General features: G+C 44.1%; 2 protein-coding genes across 3 annotated transcripts in view; one reads left to right on the top strand and one right to left on the bottom strand.

Annotated features, from left to right (window-relative positions):
- Positions 1-1,316: 1,316 nt before the first annotated feature.
- psma3 (proteasome 20S subunit alpha 3) lies at positions 1,317-10,388 on the top strand. The gene is made up of 11 exons (XM_012879717.3): positions 1,317-1,455; positions 3,174-3,256; positions 3,402-3,525; positions 4,977-5,078; positions 5,182-5,255; positions 7,005-7,077; positions 7,162-7,227; positions 7,710-7,756; positions 7,860-7,927; positions 8,876-8,940; positions 10,199-10,388. The coding sequence occupies exons 1-11, from the start codon at positions 1,435-1,437 to the stop codon at positions 10,241-10,243; spliced, it is 768 nt and encodes a 255-aa protein (XP_012735171.1). The 5' UTR covers positions 1,317-1,434; the 3' UTR covers positions 10,244-10,388.
- A 3,724-nt stretch (positions 10,389-14,112) lies between these two features.
- Positions 14,113-21,130, bottom strand: part of arid4a (AT rich interactive domain 4A (RBP1-like)) — a 33,454-nt gene continuing 26,436 nt past the window's right edge. For both annotated transcript variants that reach the window (XM_021307149.2, XM_021307150.2), the window contains exons 19-25: positions 20,674-20,899; positions 20,508-20,570; positions 18,893-20,431; positions 18,704-18,808; positions 16,792-16,944; positions 15,620-15,766; positions 14,113-15,525 (exon numbers count right to left, since the gene is read on the bottom strand). In XM_021307149.2, the coding sequence (XP_021162824.2) occupies positions 15,422-15,525; positions 15,620-15,766; positions 16,792-16,944; positions 18,704-18,808; positions 18,893-20,431; positions 20,508-20,570; positions 20,674-20,899 (2,337 nt within the window). In that variant the 3' untranslated portion in view covers positions 14,113-15,421. The remainder of the gene's footprint in view (positions 15,526-15,619; positions 15,767-16,791; positions 16,945-18,703; positions 18,809-18,892; positions 20,432-20,507; positions 20,571-20,673; positions 20,900-21,130) is intronic.

The raw sequence follows: 21,130 nt of genomic DNA, 5'->3' as shown, positions 1-21,130 counted from the left end.
AGCTTAACGTTTATAAAACTAATTTTGAATGCCCTAGCCTAAATGGTCGGCCTGCTTAATGTCTATATAGCACATTAGTACAGGATCAACTGCTAAAGAGTCCATCTGAATTTATCAATGTGATCAGTAGACTGCTATAAAAGAGAAGCCGATGACATCATTGCCTCCATGTGTCCCCAAAAAAGTGCGGCCATCGCTGCATGCATCAACATGGCCTCGCATGAAGGAGGCTACAGCTGAGCTTGTTGCAGTTAAAGGAACAGATTTCTGTATCAAGAACTCCATGAGAGGTTCAGTTGCTCTGAAGAAGGCTACAGTACCTCCAGAAAGTATCCAGAAAAAAACAGGACGGTCTCCTCCTGCAGAGGGCGCTGTAGAATAATGTTGCCCCTTGTACGGAGCTCTTTTTATTTGTGCAGACTTAACTTCATTAATGCATTAGATGTCTAGATGAGAGGTCACCAACAGGGTGTCCTCGGGCACCAGGTAGCCCCCAAGGACCATATGTGATGCCCACAAGCCTGTTCTAAAAAATAGCACAACCCTCCAGTGAGCTGCATTTAAAATACTATTTTATTCAGTTACTCTTCCTTTTGAATAATACTTGTATTTACATAGATTTAAAAATGGCAAAAGCATTTAAAACATATATTACATAAAGTTAAGGTAAGCTTGTAGTCTTGTAGTTCAAAGGTCAGTACAGGTAGCCCTTCATATGACACAGTACCGATGAAGTAGCTCTCAGTTTAAAAAAAGTTGGTGTTTCCTGATGTAGATGTTGCAAGACATATTGTTTTGATTGTAAGAACTAGTTGTGTGTGAGTATAGTTATGTAACCATCGAGAGATTTTGGTGAGACAATGGCTCAGAGTTCACACAGACACAAATCAAGATATAATGATCTGTTGAATGCACCAGCAACACTTCTTGAGGAGCTAAAATTGGTCCTATTCATCTACATCGGATAAGATTTAAATGTTGGCGTCACAAAAGACAGCTGGGGTGTTACTTCTACTTTAATAATTTAACTAGTTTAATATGTGGTACATTTATACTTTGACTTGAGGAAAAAGTTTGAGTTGATATTTCTACTACTACAGAAGTATTTTTAAACCCTAGAATCTATACTTCTTCTTGAGTAATAGATGTGAATATTTTTGACACCTGTGATGAGGACATGGGTAGATGGAGGAGGACCAAAGAGCAGATTCATGGATGGAGTTACATAGGAAATGAAGGAAGTTGGCGTTAGATGCAGAAGATGGGGTAAGATGGAGAAAGATGACTCACTGTGGTGACCTCTGAAATAGGAGGAAGAAGAGAGAGTCATTCCGGCGCTTTTATTGTGAAGGCTGCAACCGGAAGCCAGAGTTTTAATCAGGAAGAGAGTGTTGAGTGGCTGAGAGGTGTGCTGAAGTTGTAGTTCTTGTCAAAATGAGCTCCATTGGAACCGGAGTGAGTGTTTGCAGTTTATTTTGCGCTGGATTTTGTTCTGAAATACCATGTAACCCTCTTTCTGTTGGCAGGTTTTTAACTATACTTATATCTGAGTTTTAAAAAGCATTTGCCTGTTAGCAACATGTAGCTAGTCATCTGCCGTGTTCGCTTGCTGAGTCACAGAGAGGCCTGTTAGCACAGGCTAAAGTGAAAGTAAAACACATCTTTGTTAAATTTTAAATGTATTTATTTCACCGCTTGTCGAAGCTGTACTGAAAAGCGGTTTTAAAAACCCAACTCTTTAAATCTCCCATTAAATAAAAGTTGACTTAAAATCTGATCTTGACATGTAACTGTGCTAATGCTAACAGCTAGCAGCGGTAGCTGCCAGTTGATTAATAACACAAAGAGTTTTAAATCAACATTTTAACACATATCCTCCATTCGGGGTTTCATATAAAACACACCCAGCTGTTGTCTGTTGCGCTTTCTCATTACATTTAAGTCATCTATTTTTATTTTATTTTATTTTCGGGTTTTGCATCAGCAATGTACAGCAAATACAGTGATGTTATTTAGAGATCGCCTCAAGATTTAGTCAGCATTGTGAGAAATTAAACGGGAATTGAAAGTTTATAAACGTATATTAAACATATGTTGATGATCTTTGATACAAAGCAAAAACAAATTTCAGTAAAAAGAAAATTACATGATCATCAGACAGAAAACTGAATAGGAAGCGTAAGCCACGCTGTCATTACTAAAGAAACTGGAGGTCCAGGGTGATGCATTTTAATGGAAAGTTGAGTGGAAGGAAAAGGTATAGTAGAAAAATTTGCACAAGCAAAAAGTATGGCGACAGGATTGTAAGACAAAGTCTATACAAGAGTTTGGTTGCGATCCTAAAGGCGTGGACCATGTAAGGTCAGGATTTCAAGAGGCTTCACACAGCATGTCTATGTAGGACAGAGCCGGCAAGTGTCACATTTTTATGTTAAACTAGTGACAGCAGAATGTGACTGGGCTTTTTACCGACATCTTTTCTGCTGAAAACAAGTTTGCAGTTCATTTGGAACTCAAGGTCCCAGTCTGGAGGAGGAGTGGAGAGTCCAGTGTGACGTTTCCACAGTCAGTGATGATGGAGGGAGCCGTGTCACCTGCTCCCGTTGGTCCACTGGGTTTTGTCAAGGCAAAAGTCCGTGTTGTTGTCTACAGGGAAACCTTAGGGCCCTTCATGCTTCCTCCTGCTGACAAGCTTTATGGAGGTGCTGATTTCCTTTTCCTGCAGGAATCGTCTCCTGTACACACTGCTAAAAGTACCAGTACCTCTTTTAAAGGCGCAGTAGGGAGTTTTGAGAAAACCGTGAACTTAGCCTGAAGTTCTAAGCAAGCACGCCCTCCAGGTCTCTCCCTCTTCCTCTCTGCTGCTGCGGGCCTGGACCCACGGCGGAGCCTGCCGTGCTGCTGTCTAGGCAAACACTTGTAAACAGGCGCTACTCTAGAAACTGGCAGCTTTCCTTTAAAACACAGATGATGTCACATGTCCGGACTGGACCTGTTCAAGACCAAGAGTTCCTCGTTGTCTTTTTGGTTCTTTGACTATTCTGAACATGTTACATTTCTCTGTACAATTGTCATTTTGGAGGGCAAAGGTTCTTGTTCTTCACAGAAGTTTATATCTGTTGTTTTTACCCTTTAAAAGACGCTAACATGAGCTGTTTGTGTGTGTACTACAGTACGACCTTTCGGCCTCCACTTTCTCTCCTGATGGCCGCGTGTTTCAGGTGGAGTACGCCATGAAGGCTGTGGAGAACAGCAGGTCAGTCTCCTTTTTGTCCATCTAACCTCATGCAAGGCATCACGATTGAAACAGGAATAAGTCGCAGCTCCAGCTCAGATGGTGATGTGTTGGATTCCATCAGTAGGACCGTCCTGTAGCTTTGAACGTGTGGTTTTGTTTGCAGCACAGCCATTGGGATCCGCTGTAAGGACGGCATTGTGTTTGGGGTGGAGAAACTCGTTCTGTCCAAACTCTATGAGCAGGGCTCCAATAAACGCATCTTCAACATCGACAGACACGTTGGCATGGTAACGTAGACTCTTCCCTGGGCATCAGATCAAATGCCACAGTGTGCAGATCTCTGTTGGGCAGGTTATTAACTCAGTTACTGCATTATCAACATAACTAGTTATTAGGGAAAGTAACCATAGTCACTAGTTACTAGGGTTCCAGATGTCTTCTTTCAGCGCGGTGAATAAACGGCCACACTGCTGACCTTGCATCTCTGCTTCATTTAGAGGCTCAGGGAACCTTTGCTGGTGTTTTCAGTTGATCAGGGTGTGACACCATGAGTTTCTAAAAATTTACTTTTTCACACTATTCCATTTTCCTGAGACACAAAATTTTGGGTTTGCAAGAAACAAATGCTTGGGATATATTCAATTCAATAAAATTTTATTTATATAGCGCCAATTCATGAAACATGTCATCTCAAGGCACTTTACAAAGTTAGATTCAATCAGATTATACAGATTGGTCAAAAATGTCCTATGTAAGGAAACCAGTTGATTGCTTCAAAGTCCTGACAAGCAGCATTCACTCCTGGAGAAGCGTAGAGCTACAGGGAGAGTCGTCTGCATTGTCCATGGCTTTGCAGCAATCCCTCATACTGAGCAAGCATGAAGCGACAGTGGGAAGAAAAACTCCCCATTAACGGGAACGAAACCTCCAGCAGAACCAGGCTCAGTATGAACGGTCATCTGCCTCGACCAACTGAGGATTAGAGAAGACAGAACAGAGACACAACAAGAGAGACAAAAAAGCACAGAAGCACACATTGATCTAGTAATCTGTTCTACATTAGATGGTAATAGCGGGTGATCTGTCTTCTCTGGATGATGTCACAGCTAACAGAACACCAGACCAGGTGTACCTATATATCGCTCTATATGATGCTATGTAGTATGAGTTTCAATGTCTGAGATGATTAGCAAAAATCTAGCAATTTTCCGCAATATTCCAATTGTTTGAGACGTACCGGCATACACCTGTAATCCTGCAGCAGAGAGCGGCTCTTATTATCTGCTTGTGCCCAGAAGAAGAAACGATTTTATGCTGGACCAGCCCTGGTTGGTGATTGGACAGGAAGAAAAACAGTTGTTATGGCAGAACTATAAAAGTCACACACCTTTGCAGCTCTGCCACCAATGTTCTGTGTGTTTCACTCAGATCAGGGCTTTGTGATGGAGCCTGAAACATTGACATTGTTGTCCTTAAGCCACTTTGTAACTAAGGTGGTGACATTGTTAGGGTGGTCTTTCATTTGGAAAACCCATTTATGCCCAAGCTTCAGCTTCCTTGCTGATATTCTGAGATGATGTTCTCTCCTCCTGATGCCATGCGTCTCTTGGAGTGCACCAGTCCCTAAAATGATGTATACTGTGGAAAAGATGTAGAGCTGGTTTAGAAGAATTTAAAATCAGATGTTTGTTCTGACCGATGATGTCATGATATTTGTTTTGTCTCCCTGCTGCTCCAGGCCGTGGCTGGCCTATTAGCTGATGCTCGCTCCCTGGCTGAGGTTGCCAGAGAAGAAGCTTCAAACTTCAGGTCAAACTACGGACACGACATTCCTCTGAAGGTAACGGATGGCTTCCTCACAGCGCTCCATAAAGCAGCCAGCTCACCATGCCCTGTTCATCTGCTGCCACGGCCTACTGTAACACCATGTGTTCTGGTTGCAGCACCTGTCGGACAGAGTGGCCATGTACGTCCACGCTTACACCCTGTACAGCGCCGTCAGGCCGTTCGGCTGCAGGTGAGTCAGAGCCCAGACAAACGCCCTCCATCCCTGAAGTGGTGCACAATGCTCTGATCACGCCTGTGCAAGAAATGAGTGTTAGGTGCTGCAAACACTACCTGGGCTCTACCTGGAGTCAGATTAGCAGCAAGTTTGATCTTTAAGGCAGACTCCACACTTTGAAGGTGACCTGTAACGGTGCTGCTGCGTCCCACGTCTGGTTGCTGCCTCTTCTCCACATTTATACGTGCTTTTATGCTCTCTGTTCTCGCTTCTCCTCCACTGCCTCTTTTCCACATGTGACCCGATAATAAATAGGGATGGATCCGGTCCGGTATCGGGCTGCGATGCCAACGTATTTCACGGCTCAGCTGCGGTTGTGCTTCATCGTTTTGTGAAGTCTCCAGAGTCTCACAGCGGCTATGCTAGCTGGCTGCTAGCTGCCCAGTCCCTCCGCCTCCCATGATGAGAGCCGCTTCCAGTCCAGAAATCCGTTCCACAGTTTGCAGCCAGCTAGCAGAGGTGCTGCATTGAGCCCAGCGCTGTGGCTAACCAACGTTTAATCACAACAAATACGTTCCCCTAGAAACACCGCAAAGCTAGACCAACATTTCCAGTCTCATCGTACCGACAGGCGCAACACACTCTGTCTGTGGACTTCATAGTGGAGCAAACGTTTCTTGTGACAAATTCCTACATTTCCCACATGTTCTGCTAGTTTGACAAAGCAGGGGACGTATACTATCAAGTTTAATGAGCGCCTATCATCAGGTAGCCACATTCTGGTATTGGCATCAGACCGGAAGTGAAAAAATGTAGATGGGAGCATCTCTAATAATAAACACGTTTACAGCCAAACCTTCCTATCCATTCATTGATGATATCTCAGTCAGATCTGGCTTCCATCTTCCATCACACAGGACCACAGTGTGCCATTAGGATTTCATGATCTTCAGCTGTACAGTGTGACACGTTCAAGTCCCGCAGGATGTGGGATATTGCAGCGTGTGCCTGCTTTGAGACGCACACCTTGCAGGCACAGTCTAGCTTATCTTAACATTTAATGGATGGATGGATTCAAAGTGATGACGAGGTTTTATGATGCGCCTTCTTTAAAACCATCCATGAGGCAATATTCTTAAAATGGCCGACACCGTAGCTGATGGCGTATGATGGCTTTTCAAAAATGTGATAGTAATGATGAATTAAATGCTTTTATCTCAAAGGTCTGTTAACCTGCAACATTTAGATACAGAGTTTACTCTGTAAAAATAAAAGTTAATTTGGTTATAATTGAAGAAAAAAGTCCATTTTCCTTTCGGTGATGCTTCTTCACAGCTACAGCAGCTTAGAGATGAACGACCTAACAGTGCGACATGAACCCAGCCATAAAGTTGCTGTATCTCCTGTAGTCTGGGCTCGAGGCAACCATCCCAGATTTTAGTAGTGGGATGGTGACCCGTTCCCCCTTAAAGGAAGTGGGTCAGGTAAAAAGAGAAAAGCCATTTGTTTATTGGGTGTGGATCTGTGTCATCAGAGCCTTTCCTGGAACGGGCCTTGTTGGAGTTTATTGGGGAAAAGGGGAGTTTTCTGCAGCAGGTTAGCTGCCTTGTTGTATTTGTGAAGATTTTAGTCACTGGTGTGTTTTAAGCAGAAGGCCCAGTCATCTTCTGGCATCACTGCACATGGAGCTCAGATCCACAGCGTGACTACAACACATGGCATGAAGCCGTCTAACCGTCCTGTGTGCTTTGTGTTAACTCTCAGTTTCATCCTGGGATCGTACGACAAAGACGACGGTCCGCAGCTCTACATGGTCGACCCGTCTGGCATCTCACACGTGAGTCTGTCAGCTCTGCAGCGGAGCGGAGGTGGGGGGGCAGGTAAAAGCTGCTGATGGCGACTAACCACTCTGTGTGTCCAGGGTTACTGGGGATGTGCCATCGGAAAGGCAAAGCAAGCTGCCAAGACCGAGATCGAAAAGCTGCAGGTGAGAAGCTTTAAAAGTCCCCGCTGACTTTTCTGGGTACGCCTCGTAGCCGAGCTTGAAGAAAAAGCTGCTAATGTTTTATCTGACCCTGGTAACACCCAGATGTCACTGCCGGAGGCCTGGACTCCAGAGCAGGCTCAGCATAGGCCGGCTAACATAGAGCCATCTGGCTCTCTGAGCCCTAACAAGGGAGGCACTCTGGATTAAAGTGACATGAGACGACCAATCACTGTTATCCTGAATCAGGAAGCAGGCTGTTGAGGCCAGCCAATAAACAGCTGCTACAGTTTTAATTTCCAGCAGCAGTAACTGCTCCAGCAGAGCCAGCCGTGTTGGACAGAAACTCTCTGGATAAACTGCTAATCTGCTGTGTAGTGCGGCTCTGGGACGTCTGGTGACCCAACACTGGAGCATTGTGAGTGTGTAGCCATTGATTCTTTGGAATCTAACTGTTTTTCTCTCATTTTTAAATCCCCTATCAGATGAAAGACATGACGTGCAGAGAACTGGTTAAAGAAGTCGCCAAAATGTGAGTAGAACCCAGAAACCTTGACGAGACTTAATTGATTGTATATGATTGATGCCCTCACTTCCTGGTTTGAACTCTGTCTCCTCTTCCTCTCCTTCTTCAGAATCTACATTGTTCATGACGAGGTGAAGGACAAAGCATTTGAGCTGGAGCTCAGCTGGGTTGGAGAAGGTAAGAGCCAATCAGACGGATCTGGTTCTGGTCAACTGTAGCAGTGGCCCTTCACTTCCCTGTAAACTCCCACAGTGTTTAGCCTGCAGTCGCTTTAACAAACATGTTTTTCTTCCACTTTTCGTTTTGAATCGACTAAAAATCAAGTTTATGATGTATGTTTTTATGCCAAAATGATAATCTTGTCGTTTTTATTTTAATTAAAGCCTCTATATAAGAACCTGCTGCACATTTTAGGTCGTTGTTCATGTCTGAAATAAAACAAAGTTTACACAACTTAGATGTGACATTTTCAGATGATCCCATTTAGGAAGCTGTGGGTACTGTGGGGGGGCTGAGCAACATATAGCAGCTTAACACCCTTTTAACTTGGATGCTGGGTGCCTGTGTATCCACAGGCGTCTTAGAGATGCTGAAACCTAAACAGAAACATGGGATTTTAAAGGACATGTCTAACAAGCTGGGGGAAATGGCGCTGTTTCTAGAAAGGACACGGGAGTTTTAGTTTACAAAAAGCTTTCACCTATTACAACCTTCTTTCCTTACACTCTGTGGTGTTACTGGCTACCATGTCCTGATGCTGTGCTCATCATGGGAGTCTTGGTGCTCCCCGCTTTCTGCTCTCCTCTCCTGCTTTTGGCTCAAGCTGTGCAGTTCCTTCAGACTGAAAACATCCTAATGGCCGCTACTACTGTCACACGAATGAGGTCAGACCTCTGAGGATGGCTCAGACTAGCCAGTAAAAACCTGAACTCTACTAAAGAGTACCCGAGGATGTGAAATGCTTGCTCCTTTAAACGCTCCAACTCTTCCCGGAGCTGCCGCTACCCGTAACACACGAGCCGGCCTTTGCCTAAACACACATACATCAGATAGTTGCACATACGGCACAGCGTCACTTATTACAATGCTAACACATCGCATTCTTGATTTTCTTCTGTTCTTTAGTGACAAATGGACGACATGAACTGGTTCCCAAAGACATCAAGGAGGAAGCAGAAAAATACGCTAAGGTGAGGTGTTTTAAAGACAATGTTAGCATCAGGCTGAATGATAATTACTGGACGAACCATTTATCAGTCCGGGTTAAGTCAACTATTCCTGTGTTAAGAAGACCAGAACCCCTGACAATCGGCCTATAATTGTTAAACACACCATGAGTTTGAATGTTAGTTTGGGTAAAATGTGTTTTTAATCATTTTATTTCCCAGTATTGACAGATTAGGGATATAAAAGTAAACCAACTAACAAGTGAAGAACACACAACTGAGACTGGAAGAGAGCAGGTCTGGAGTGAGAAATGACTTTTCAGCGAGCTTCTTTCATTTATTGAGCTCTAATGGTTGTTCAGACTTTCTCACTCTCAGAAGCCTGCCTCAGAAGGTTTGCTGTTTCACGTAGCTCCAAGGGCAAAGTGTTAAAGCTCTTTGTCCTAACCAGTTCTTGAGGCGCGTTCACATCGGACTTGAACAAGGCGAATTTTTCACGTCGATCTCCTGCTGTTGGTCGTTTGACCTTTCGCCTCTCTCTCTTAAACAATTTGTGGACAACGCTGTTCCAGATCAGCAGAGCCACAGAATTATTCCCCTTCTGGTGTTTCCTTATCCCTCTGTGAAACGGACCTCGGCCCACGTAGCTCTTAGGACCGGCCGGCCTTATGCTCAGGAAGGATAAAACAGATTGGTTGGACTCCGTTGGGATGGGTCCATCTCTGGGTTTCACTAGAGACCAGGTGTCCCTTTGCCACCAAAGTTCCTTCTGAATCATTTGGAAACTACTTCAGAGCCGTTTTCCAAGAAAGTCTCTTCGTAGGAGATTTGCAGGCAGACAAGTAATTAATATTGATGAAAATTAAACAAAAGACGCTCTCTCAGGTGATCAGACTGGGCCACTTCGAAGGCACATATGAAAGTACCGCTCACGGCGACGTTGCACCAATCAGGAGACACGAAAAGGGTGGTAGCACTGTCACATGAACATGACGAGCAACTCCAGCAGAGTACGGCAGCATTTACCTGAAGGAGCACACAACAGTATGAATAATTATGGTTCAGGAAGGACCACATGTTCATTATTCAGCTGACACAGTCCAGAGAAGGACAGAACCTGATCAATACCTCCGTCAGTCACACTGAGTCCACACATGATCACAGTGGTGGTGGTCTGCCTTCTAGGGGGTCAGATCCTCAGGGAGGGGTCCCTGTAGATGGTAGTTTCTAGAAAACGTTCCTGCAGAGGCTGCACTGACTGCTGACACTTTCTCTCTTACAGGATTCTTTAGAGGAGGAGGATGACTCTGATGAAGACAACATGTAAATGCAGCACTGGTCCTGTTCATCTTCATCACATCCTGCTACTCAGACACATCTGAGCTATTTTTATATTGTTTATGAGCTTTCATGTCTGTGGTTTTGGATTCTTCTTGATTTTGAGCTTGAATAAATAAATAAAACCAAACAGACTTTTGTTTGATAGTGTTGACAACGTTATAGAAACTGGTTCTGTTTTGGTTCTGTTTGATCCAGGAATCTTTTCTATGTTACATGGTAATAGCGGATGATCTGTCTTCCCTGTATGATGTCACAGCTAACAGAACACCAGACCTAGTGTAGTAGTGTACCTACTATGAAGAATAAAATGACAGAGAATAAAAAGGTAAATGTTGAAATAACAAATAATGCAAATTGGAGAACAGTATGAGAAATCAGAGTGAGAAAAATAGGCCCTGATGTCCTCCAGTAGCCTAAGCCTATAGCAGCATAACTATAGAGGTAGCTCAGGGTAAAATAAGCCACTCTAACTATAAGCTTTGTCAAAAAGGAACGTTTTAAGATTAGTCTTAAAAGTAGACAGGGTGACTGCCTCACAAACCAAAACTGGGAGTTGATTCCATAGGAAAGGAGCCTGATAGCTAAAGGATCTGCCTCCTATTCTACTTTTAGAGACTAGGAACCACCAGCAGACCGGCAGTCTGAGAGCGAAGTGCTCTGATATATGATGGAGCTTGATTATTAAGGGCTTTATACGTGAAAAGGAGAATTTAAATTTTTTTTTTAAACAGGATGCTAATGAAGGGAAGCAAAAATGGGAGATTCCAAGCTTTCCGCTGATCCAAAATGCTGCAGCAAGAGCATTTTGGATCAGCGGAAAGCTTGGAATTGTATTTTGTGGACTTCCTGATAGTAACAAATTGCAATAGTCCAGCTTTGAAGTAACAAATGCGTGGACTCATTTTTCAGCATCACCCCTGGACAAAATATTTTAAATTTTAGCAATATTCCAGACATGAAAAAAGGAAACCTGTTTAATATAGGATACAAATGACTTTTCTTGGTCAAAAATAACACCACGGTTTTTACTTTACCAAAGGCTAATTTAATGCCATCCAGATTAAGTGATTGATTAAGAAATTTATTTTTTGAGGACTGAAAATTACAACTTCTGTTTGGTCAGAATTTTAAGTCATCCAAAGGAAATTTTAAGTCATCCAGGTTTTAATGTCATCAAGGCACGTCTGTAGTCAAAGTAATTGGTTAGATTCATCAGGATGTATGGATAAATATAGCTGTCATCAGCATAACAGTGGGAATTAATCCCACACTTTCTGATCATTTTACCAGTTGGAAGCATATATATATAGTAAAGAGAATTGGTCCAAGGACTGAACCCTGTGATACTCCACAAGTCATCCTAGAGTTTGATTTATTAACATCAACAAACTGGAATCTATCAGACAGATAAGATTTAAACCAGCCTAATGCTTTCCCCTTAATCCCTACAATATGTTCAAGTCTTTGTAGGAGAATATTGTGATCAACTGTATCAAATGCAGTACTGACACAAGTCAATTATCTGAGGCCATGAGAATATCATTAGTGACCTTCACCAGAGCTGTTTCAGTGCTATGATGAGCTCTGAAACTGGACTGAAACTCTTCAAATAGGTCATTACTTTGTAAATGTTCACAAACTTGATTGGCAACTACTTTCTCTGGAATTTTTTTAAAGAAGATTAGACATAGGTCTGTAATTTATTAAGTCATCTTAATCAAGAGAGGGTTTCTTAAGTAAAGGTTTAATAACAGCTACTTTAAAAACCTGTGATACATATCCATTTACAAAGGATAGATTAATCATGTCTAAAATGGGGGCATTATTCAAAGGGAATACTTCCTTAAATAACTTGGTTGGGAGTGGGTGTAACATACAAATTAAAGGTTTAGATGAAGCTAAAATTTTGGATAACTCAGAAAGCTCTACTGCATCTAAACAGTTCAACAGTAGACTGTTTTTCCAGATTAGGTAGAATTCCTCTTGATGTGGAGAGCACCATTATCTCTCCAATTTCCTAATGTTGTGCTTGAAAGAATGCAGCTGTAAATTAATCCAGGGAGCTAGCTTCCTGTGCATAATCACCATTTATTTTTTTTGGGGGGGGTGGTTGGCTTTTTGTTACAGTAGGCTGACAGGAAGGGGGGTGAGACATGCGGCAAAGGACCATGGGTTGGATTCGAACCCGGGTCAACCGTGTTGAGGACTAAGGCCTCCATATATGGGTCACGCTACCTGCTGCGCCATGAGCGCACCCAGAATAATCACCTTTTTCAAGGGAGCTACATTGTCTAATGTAAGACGCAACGAGGAATTGACACCATCAACAAAGGCATCAATTTGTGAATGGGAAGAAGAAAACATTGCTACCGTCTGCAGGGCATTTTTCTGTGAATCTGAGGAAATTAAAAGGGGGACAGACTATTTAAAGTTTGATACAGCATTATCTGATAAGGATCTACTATAATGAAACCTTCTTTTGGGGGTGGAGGACTTAGTTAAATTGAGTTCAAAGGTAATTAAAAAATGGTCAGATAGGTCAGGGTTGTGAGGAAATACTGTTAATTCTTCACAATGCCATATGTCAGCACAAGGTCCAAAGTATGAAGGCAATAGTGCATTGGTTTATGCATGTTTTGAGGAAAACCAATTGAATCTAGGATAGTTTTAAAGGCTACACTAAGGTTATCACATTCATTGTCAACATGATTTAAAATCCCCCACTATAATAACATTGTCAGTGTTTATCACCAAATCAAATAAGAAGTCTGACCACTGATCCAAAAACTGAGAGTAAGGGCCTGGTGGACAATACAAAACAACAGAAGAGGTTTTATTGCTTTGCAATTTGAATGAGGGAAACTGCAGGTTAAAATTTTCAAAAGAATAGTTATTCATTTTCCTGGGATTATTAATAAATCAGACAAAGATGGTTGCTGCTACTCCTCTTCCTGTAGTTCTGGGAATGTGGAAATTTAAATAATTAGACGGAGTTGACTCGTTCATATCAACATAGTCCTCTTGTAGCCAGGTTTCTGTGAGACAAAATAAATCAATGTGATTATCAGAAATTAATTAACTAACAAAGTCTTTGGAGGGAGAGACCTCACATTTAATAAAACCACATTTATTTTTTGGTCAAAGTTGAGTCATTGATTTTTATCATTTGCTCCTTTTAGATCAGTTTTTAATGTTTTAATGTTTAGTGGGAAAGACACTGTCTCAATAGGGTAATGGGTGGGTAACAGTACAGAAGCTGCAGAGGTGTGTTAAATTACGGCTCTGCTTCGGTAATAGAATGGAATGTTGAATATATGTTCAGAAAAATCTATTTTCAAAATACTCCAAGGAGGAAACCTTTTACCCTAAGATGAGGCACTTTAATTTATTCATTTAGTTTTAAGTTGGTGTGAAATTACACAAGTGAAGCCTGTTCTTATATGTGTAGTACGACTAGCAGCAAAGGTTTTGTGTTAAATTTTCAGTATTTAGTGTGGTGGGGGCACCATCTTGTTTTATAAGCATGTTTCAAAGCTCGTAATAAGTTGCGCTTTGAATTCAGGTCAACTATCAGATGAGACTTTTGAAATAGAAGTACATTTTAAAAAAGCTATTACCGGTAGTTTTATGTAATAAAATGGAAGAAAATCCATTATAGGATTCAGTAAAAAAATAAAAAATAAAAAAATAATAAGCCATTTAGAAGTAAGTGAAACATGGCTTAATTTGTAGGAAAAGGACTACAGTAGATGTACTGTTCCAAACAGGACACCCTGACACATTAAGTACCTGCTGGGCCGAGGTGAAGTTTTCCTGAATTTTAGAAAGTAAAATGAGATGGAGCATCAGAACAGACCTGGTTAAAAACTTTATTAGAAACCGAGAGCGCTGCTTGTTGCACACACACACGCACACTTGTAGCATGGCTTGTGTGCGTTTCTGTATTTACATTTTTGCTCTCAAATCTCCACCAGCAAAACACAAACAACCAAGGAGTAAACAATACAACAGTACAAACAATCTCTTAGAAAATATTAGAAATTATTCTTTTGGGGTGTGTAAAATGTAGCTCTCAAATACAGGTGTGGTTTCATTCTTTTAACATTTTATGTACAAAACAAGCAGATGAGGAGGAGGTGACAGCCGCCGTCTGTGTGACCCGATGCAGAACAGGAGAGGAAGGTCAGGACCAGGACCAGAACGTCTATGCCAAGCTACGAGTCCAGAAACAGGCTCAGAGTCAGGTCCATTTCAGTACTCTAAAGTTTTCCGTTTTCAGAACAACTCACAGTTTAAAGGTTGTTTTCACATGTGCTCTCAAGTGTGTTTATGGGCAGAACAAATTTTCATCACCGTTTGAAATTTTGAGAACCGATACTTGGTCAGCTTGGAGATTTTATTTAAAGAAATCTAATAACATCTTATAAATGCATAAAAGGCTGATCAAAAGAAATACATTTATAAGAATTTCAACTTAAATTATGACTTGTCAGTGAGAAATTTTGTCAAAATTTTTTCTAAAGAGGGGAAAAAAAAACAACTATGTAAGAAATTCTGTTCACAAAGCCAATAAATAGCAAAGAACCGTCAGAGTATTACAATTCATTTACATGAGAACTAAAAGTTCACAAATATTCTCTCACAGTCGTATTAAAATAAAAGCTTTGATACCATACGAGATAAAACTGAAAGTGGAGGTCCGGCTACTTCCTCCTATACGTTTCTCAGTAAGAAGTTAACATTAAAATGGCGGGTGGGCAGTCGTTGTCAGCTTCTGGAACGGTTGCTGCAACTAAGCAGACCCAAACATTGCTGAACCTGAAAGCAAACAGGACCTGTGAGATTATTCTGAAATAAGAACAGAGCCATTGGCACCCTGCAGCAAAGGGCAAAAGAGGGGACAGGTCTGCACAAGTGCAACAAAAGGCCCACTCTCAGTGGTCTCCTCAAACTGAAAGTCTGTCCTCAGGCGAGTGGGCGGCCCCTCCTCCACAGGTGAGAAGGGCAGGGTCCTCTCTGTAACTGCACCCGTCCCACCTCACAGCTACACACAGCAAGTAGCTCAGTCCACCTCTCTGCACAGTGTCCTCAGAGCTGATTTAAGTGGCCAAAGTCTGTGGTGGGGGACGGGGGGTTGTGGGATGCGCACCGAGTGGGCGTGTCATCACCTGCACTCCACTGCCACGGTGTTCTGGGCAGGTGAGGCGGAGGACGGACTCATGCCTGTGTCTGAGGAGCCTGAGGAGGTGGACGCTGTTGTGTTGGACACTGAGGACAAAAGGACAAAGATGGGGAGTTACTCAATCAGCTCTATGCTCATAGTGCAGAGAGAACTAAATGAAGCCTGCTCTGCTGCTCTCACCTTCTCTCTCCTTCTTTTTTAGCCTCTTCCTGCGTCTGTCGATGGAGGCCACCTCCGACTTGAGGCTCATGTAGTACTTCCTGATCTCCTGCAGCTTCTCCTGCAGGAACGAGATCCTCTCGGTGCTCGACATGCTGTCCAACTCGTCTGAGGAACCGGGACAGAATATTTCAGAACATTCAACCACTTGCTGCAGTCCTAGACTACAAAATGTGGGACTTTAAATGACATCTGTGAAGATCTTTCAGGTGGAATATTAACAAGTGGATAGTTCAGCCCTTCAATGTTTGGTGAAACTGATGTCTGTCACAAACCAGACCCTGGATCCCAAAGGTCTGTTAGGAAACTTTGGAGTCAACATATTTGGCCATAAATGATAGACCCTGCTCCCAGTGCCCACACAGGATGTAGATTTCTAGTGGCTGAGAGGCTAAAGCTTACAAAGAGAGGTGGGGAACAGGAAAATGTGGGTTAATCCGGAAGCATTTATATTCTGTTAAAGTATCGTAGCTGCATGTTTTTCTGAAATCTTCCAGCACTACTAGCTGATATTAAAATTAGATACTCATATACTTACAACTTTCCCCTGGAGTCTTTCATTTATGCATCAGAGAAAGAAACAGCTGAACTAAAAACTATTAAACACGCCCACTGCAAACGTATTTTGGACTATAAGGCGGACTTAAAAATCCTTAAATCTTTTCAAAAGTTGATGGTGCCTGACTATAATGTTGAAACTAGAAGTGCATTAATTTAAAAAGACCCCACATACTCTGGTGTAGTTCACTCTGTGGAGGTCCGCCAGTACTCAAGGCGGACTCTGCGTATACAGGTACGCGTCACACTATAAACTTCTGAGGCAAGAAGTCTTTACATCAAACGATTTTCTGCTACAAGTGAATAATACTGATTTGTGGACATAGGCATTCCTAACCCAGATCTGTTAAAGGTTACAGGAACCCAGAGAGCTACCAGGGCCCGGCTCTGAGCAGAATTTATCTGCAGCCTGACAGGAGCCGGGTCCTCAGGTCATGAAGCCGGGCTCACGGCTAAACACCCAATCTGCTGTGACTCTACCTGATGGTTTAGTGGATGAGCACAGGAGCAGGAGGGCCAGCTTGCTAAAACAGCGTATGACTCCGGCCACAGCCAAGTGTAAAGAGTGTGTTTACCAAGCTGCAGGGTCCACTTGTAGGATCGCTGGGGAGAGGGGAAGCTGGGCTTTTCTTTACTGTGTGAAGACGGAGGTGACAGAGCCGGACAACGGCCTTTCTGGGATTTGGACAACGAGAGACGAGACTGGTCCTCGCTGTCACTGCTGTGTCCTGGAAGATGAGCGGAAAAAAACTGAAATTAGCTTCCAACACAGGATACTGAAGGAATCTAACCTGAATCAGAAGACCAGCATCAGCAGATTGAAAGGACCACATGGTACTAGTGCTGGAGTGCGACCCAGTAACCACTTCTATATGTGGTGCATCTTCATTTTGGTCATAATCATGAACATTGGACAAGCTGAGGTGAAAAGGAGTTTAAGCTTTTAGGACTTTTCTGAAATGGTCGGTGCAACACTCCCCGAGCGCTGTTTCTCAATACCAAGATTGAGGATTAAGCCGGGATTTTCCAGATATCATGGCTGAATTAAGCCTGGACTCAGTTTCCCAGAAGCAGTAACACGTATGTTACCATGGCGATTTATCCTGTGCAGCTAGCCTGCTCCTGGTCCATTTTCCATGAAATTCTGCGACTCTAGGATAAAAACTATACAAACCATAAGGCTCAGTCATCTAACAACTGTTTTTGGAAAGAATATTATGTTATTTTAGATTTTTTATCATCAATAGGTAATTTCATTGCATATCAGACATCCTACATTAACTTCTTTTAATTTATTTTAATCTATGCTTAGTGTTTTAAACACAAACAAGGTCCTATTAATCATTAATCCCACTATTAAAAGCTGATATGAGGGGAACATTGCTTTGCAAAGGCTGTCTGTTGAAAACCTTTCATCTCTACTGCTTTTCTTTCAGGAGTTGAAGGGACAGTGTGTGACTAATTAAAAAGATGTAATAACTGGGAGAAAATGAGTCTATATCGGCGTAGCTATTATTACCAGGAGGAGATAATTCTGAGGGAGCGGCAACTCAGAACTGATGCGGAGGTTGCAGCTTTCTGCTGGACAGGTAAGGTAATTCAATACAACAGTTAAGTTTAGTTTTGGCTTTGTTAGAAACAGTGCAGTGTGATCCAGCAACTAGTCTACCCTCCCGGCAGAGACGGCTCGTTTGGTTGTCTCCCTCTCCTGGTGTGTGTGTGTGTGTGTGTGTGTGTGTGTAGGTGGAGGGAAACCAGCCGGCCCGTTCGCTGTCTGCAGTGCAACAGCAGAAGCGGGTCTCTTTACTGGTGTTTATAGGCGCTTATATTAGAGCCCAAATAAACAACTCATGGAATTAAGTTGCACCACTAGATGGTGTACCACAGTGAAAATCTTACACACTGGGGCTTTGAGGAAGGGTCAGCGAAACAGCGCCCTCTAGCGTTACAGAATTGATCAGAGAAAATGGTTTAACATTGTTTTTACAATATAAGTGGCTCCAAACAATGTGTTTTCCTTTATAATAGCAGCAGTGTTTCCTCCATCAAAAGATGTTGTGTTTGGTTTGAAGTCTGGCGCACGCCACTCATCCACAGCAGCATCAGTGAATCTGGGATCGACCTCATGGTCTCTTGAAAAAAATCTGGGGGCGGGCATTTACCTGAATGAATTAAACCTGGCTTGACACCGTCTGACCTACTGAGCCTGGATTGGCCTTTGTGAAACTGATAAAGCCAGGATGCTCTGATCAAGCTAGGTCAAGCCTAGCTTTATTGCTTTTCCTGGATTTCTAAATTCTGCTTTAGAAAGCAGAATTTGGCCCTGCAGAGCCAACTTCTGAAGTTCCCTAATTTCCATCATGGGAGCTTGATTTGTTTAAAGCCAACATGTTCAGAGGCAGCTGTAGAGCAGCTGGTCATGGCGGGTTGATGACAGAATGGTCTCTAGGAGCTGAGAATCAAAACAACAACACAGCATCATGTTACCTGCTCCGTTCTTGTCGGCCTTGGGCGGGGTGTGTGTCCGTTTCTGGTTCCTTTTGTGTTTCTTGGCAGTTGGGCTGGAATTTACGTCATTCACCCTCTTCTGACCTGAGAGGTCAAAGTTCACAAATGTCACAACACAAACCAAAAAACTTTAATAAAAATGTGGCTGCACACTCTTCCTGTCCTTACCTCTGTCCTTGTTTTCCTGCATAAACAGGAGGGAGGAGGAGGAGGAGGTGCTTCCCTCAAAGCCAGGACTAGAGTCTCCCCCCTGCTCCCCTCTGTTTGAGCCTCGCTCCTCCTCAGCACAATCCTTGGGAGGGTGGAGCTCCTCAGGACAGGCAGCGGGAGGGGCAGCTATTAGGAAGGGCCTGACCTGGGGCTGGGGGAGGTGGGGGCTGTGGCTGGAGGACAGGGAGGAGTGGACGACAAGGGGCAGAATGGGAGGAGCCTGTTTCTGCTCTCGCATCATGAGAAGGAGGTGCTCTGATGAGGAAGTGGGCTTTTCCTTCTCATCAGGGTCGTCCAGGTCCACCTCATGGCAGACAAGTGCTTCCGGGCCAATCTGTGGCTCCAGTTCTTCAGCTGGGGTGGGGCCTTGGGCCTCTGTCACAAGGAGAGCTGTCCCAGCATGCACCTCCACATGCTCGGGTGGAGCACAGGTCAGCTTCTCCTCTGCCACAACGTTCTGCTTGTCCTCTCCAGGATGGGAGCAGTCCTCTGGTTTCCCTCCTCCATCACTGCTCCGCTCTGACTGCTGGGATGGAGGGGCGGGTTTGGGCACGGCAGAGGAGGCTTGGGATGAGGGAGGCTCTTCCTGCCTCCCGTCAGTGCACAGCTTCTTCTCAGGCGTTCTCTGCTCTGTTGCCTTGCGTTTCAGCGGTGTGCCGCTCCTCTCTTTAGGCAACATCTCCTCCTCCTCCTCCTCGGTGGCAGAATCTGTGTCCGAGTTAACAGAGGGGGACTTGGTAGGGAGGTGCTGGGATGGGAGGCAGTGAAGGACCACCATGGGCTCTTCTTGTCTCTTGATGATGCCACGAGGAGGAGTGGATAGCAGCGTTGCCTGCAGGGGGCTGGGGGGAAGGTTGGGAGTGGGGCTAGCATTGCAGTGAGGGATTGTGGGAGGGGTCTCAGAGGCTGCCTCTCTGAGATTGGCCCTGCGACCTTTACCCCTGGGAGAGAAAGGGGGAGCAGCACGACTGTCATCCTCGGTTGTGCTAGGTGAGGAGGCGGCTGTCTGCTGTTTCTCAGGCGATGGAGACGTCCTGCTGAGGGACGCGTCCACCAGCACCTCCTGTCCAGGTGACATTTTATTCTTGTCTGGGACGGGCAACGTCCTCGTCACTGGACACGTTTTAGTCTCCTTCTCCAGCTGAACTGGTAACACCATGGGCTCTTCTGCAGGCTCCTCCTCCTGCTGTTTGACCTCTGATTGGTTCAGCCCCTCATCTGCTTTCTCCTGAGGCATGCTGGGACACAGAGGTGTGGTGAGCTCGGGGGGAAGAGGAGCAGCAGCTTCTGAGGCCACCGTGCTGCTGTCATCAGCAGCTTCAGCTACAGATGCCTCCGTCGTCGTCTCCTTCTGCTCCTTCTGCTCCTCAGGCTGCGCTGGCTCCTCATCTGGCTCGCAGGTTTCAGGTTCAGATCTTCCTTGCCATGGCGACGCTTCGTCGGTTTTCTCTGGTCCGTCGTCTGCTTCGCTGTCATCGGAGGAGTTTCCAGAATCTTCTGCAGGGACAGACAGCAGCGATTAGAAAAGGGCTGGATAGTTTTCCATCAGGAACCAGAGCGGCGCCTTTCTTACCGTTGGATGGCTGATCTGACTCATACATGCCAGAAGTCCTCCTGGTTCTCCTGCGAGAAGTATCTGCACAAAGAGAAACTAAACCGTCACCTCTAAGCCTTCTGTTGCAGCCGTACGTTTACTAGGCAGGATAAAATGGTTTCACAGCACAATCCTCCTCTCCTACCGTTCCCATTGGCCAGGTTGGGCGTGCCGTCTGCCCGGTTGCTCTTGCCATTGGACTGGCCCTCATTGCTGGGGGTTTTGGAGACGCTGCGTCCTGAGGAGCTAGAGGGCGGGGTCCTGATCTGAGGGCGACCACGCTTTAAGCCTGTTGGCTTCAGAGGTGTTATGGATGCCGACTTCTCTTCATCCTTTTCTCTCTCCTTCTCTGGTTCTTCCTTGTCTTTGTTCTGTCAGAAGACAAAACAAAAGTAGAAGTAGTAGTTTATCTAGTCAATGTCTAAACTCAAGACCAACTACTGGGCAGACCTAACAACCTAACCTAACAAGCATATTTCTGAACTGTAGGAAGAAGCCCGAGTACCCAGAGGTACCCATGCAAACGGCATACACATAGACCCCAGACCAGGATTGAACCCCAGACCTATTTACTTGGCAACAGTGCTATGAAGTGTGACACA

The sequence above is a fragment of the Fundulus heteroclitus genome, chromosome 19, assembly GCF_011125445.2.
Source record: "Fundulus heteroclitus isolate FHET01 chromosome 19, MU-UCD_Fhet_4.1, whole genome shotgun sequence".
NCBI lineage: Eukaryota > Metazoa > Chordata > Actinopteri > Cyprinodontiformes > Fundulidae > Fundulus > Fundulus heteroclitus.
Note: the sequence above shows the minus strand (reverse complement) of the source record. Positions and strands in the feature narration are given on the sequence as shown.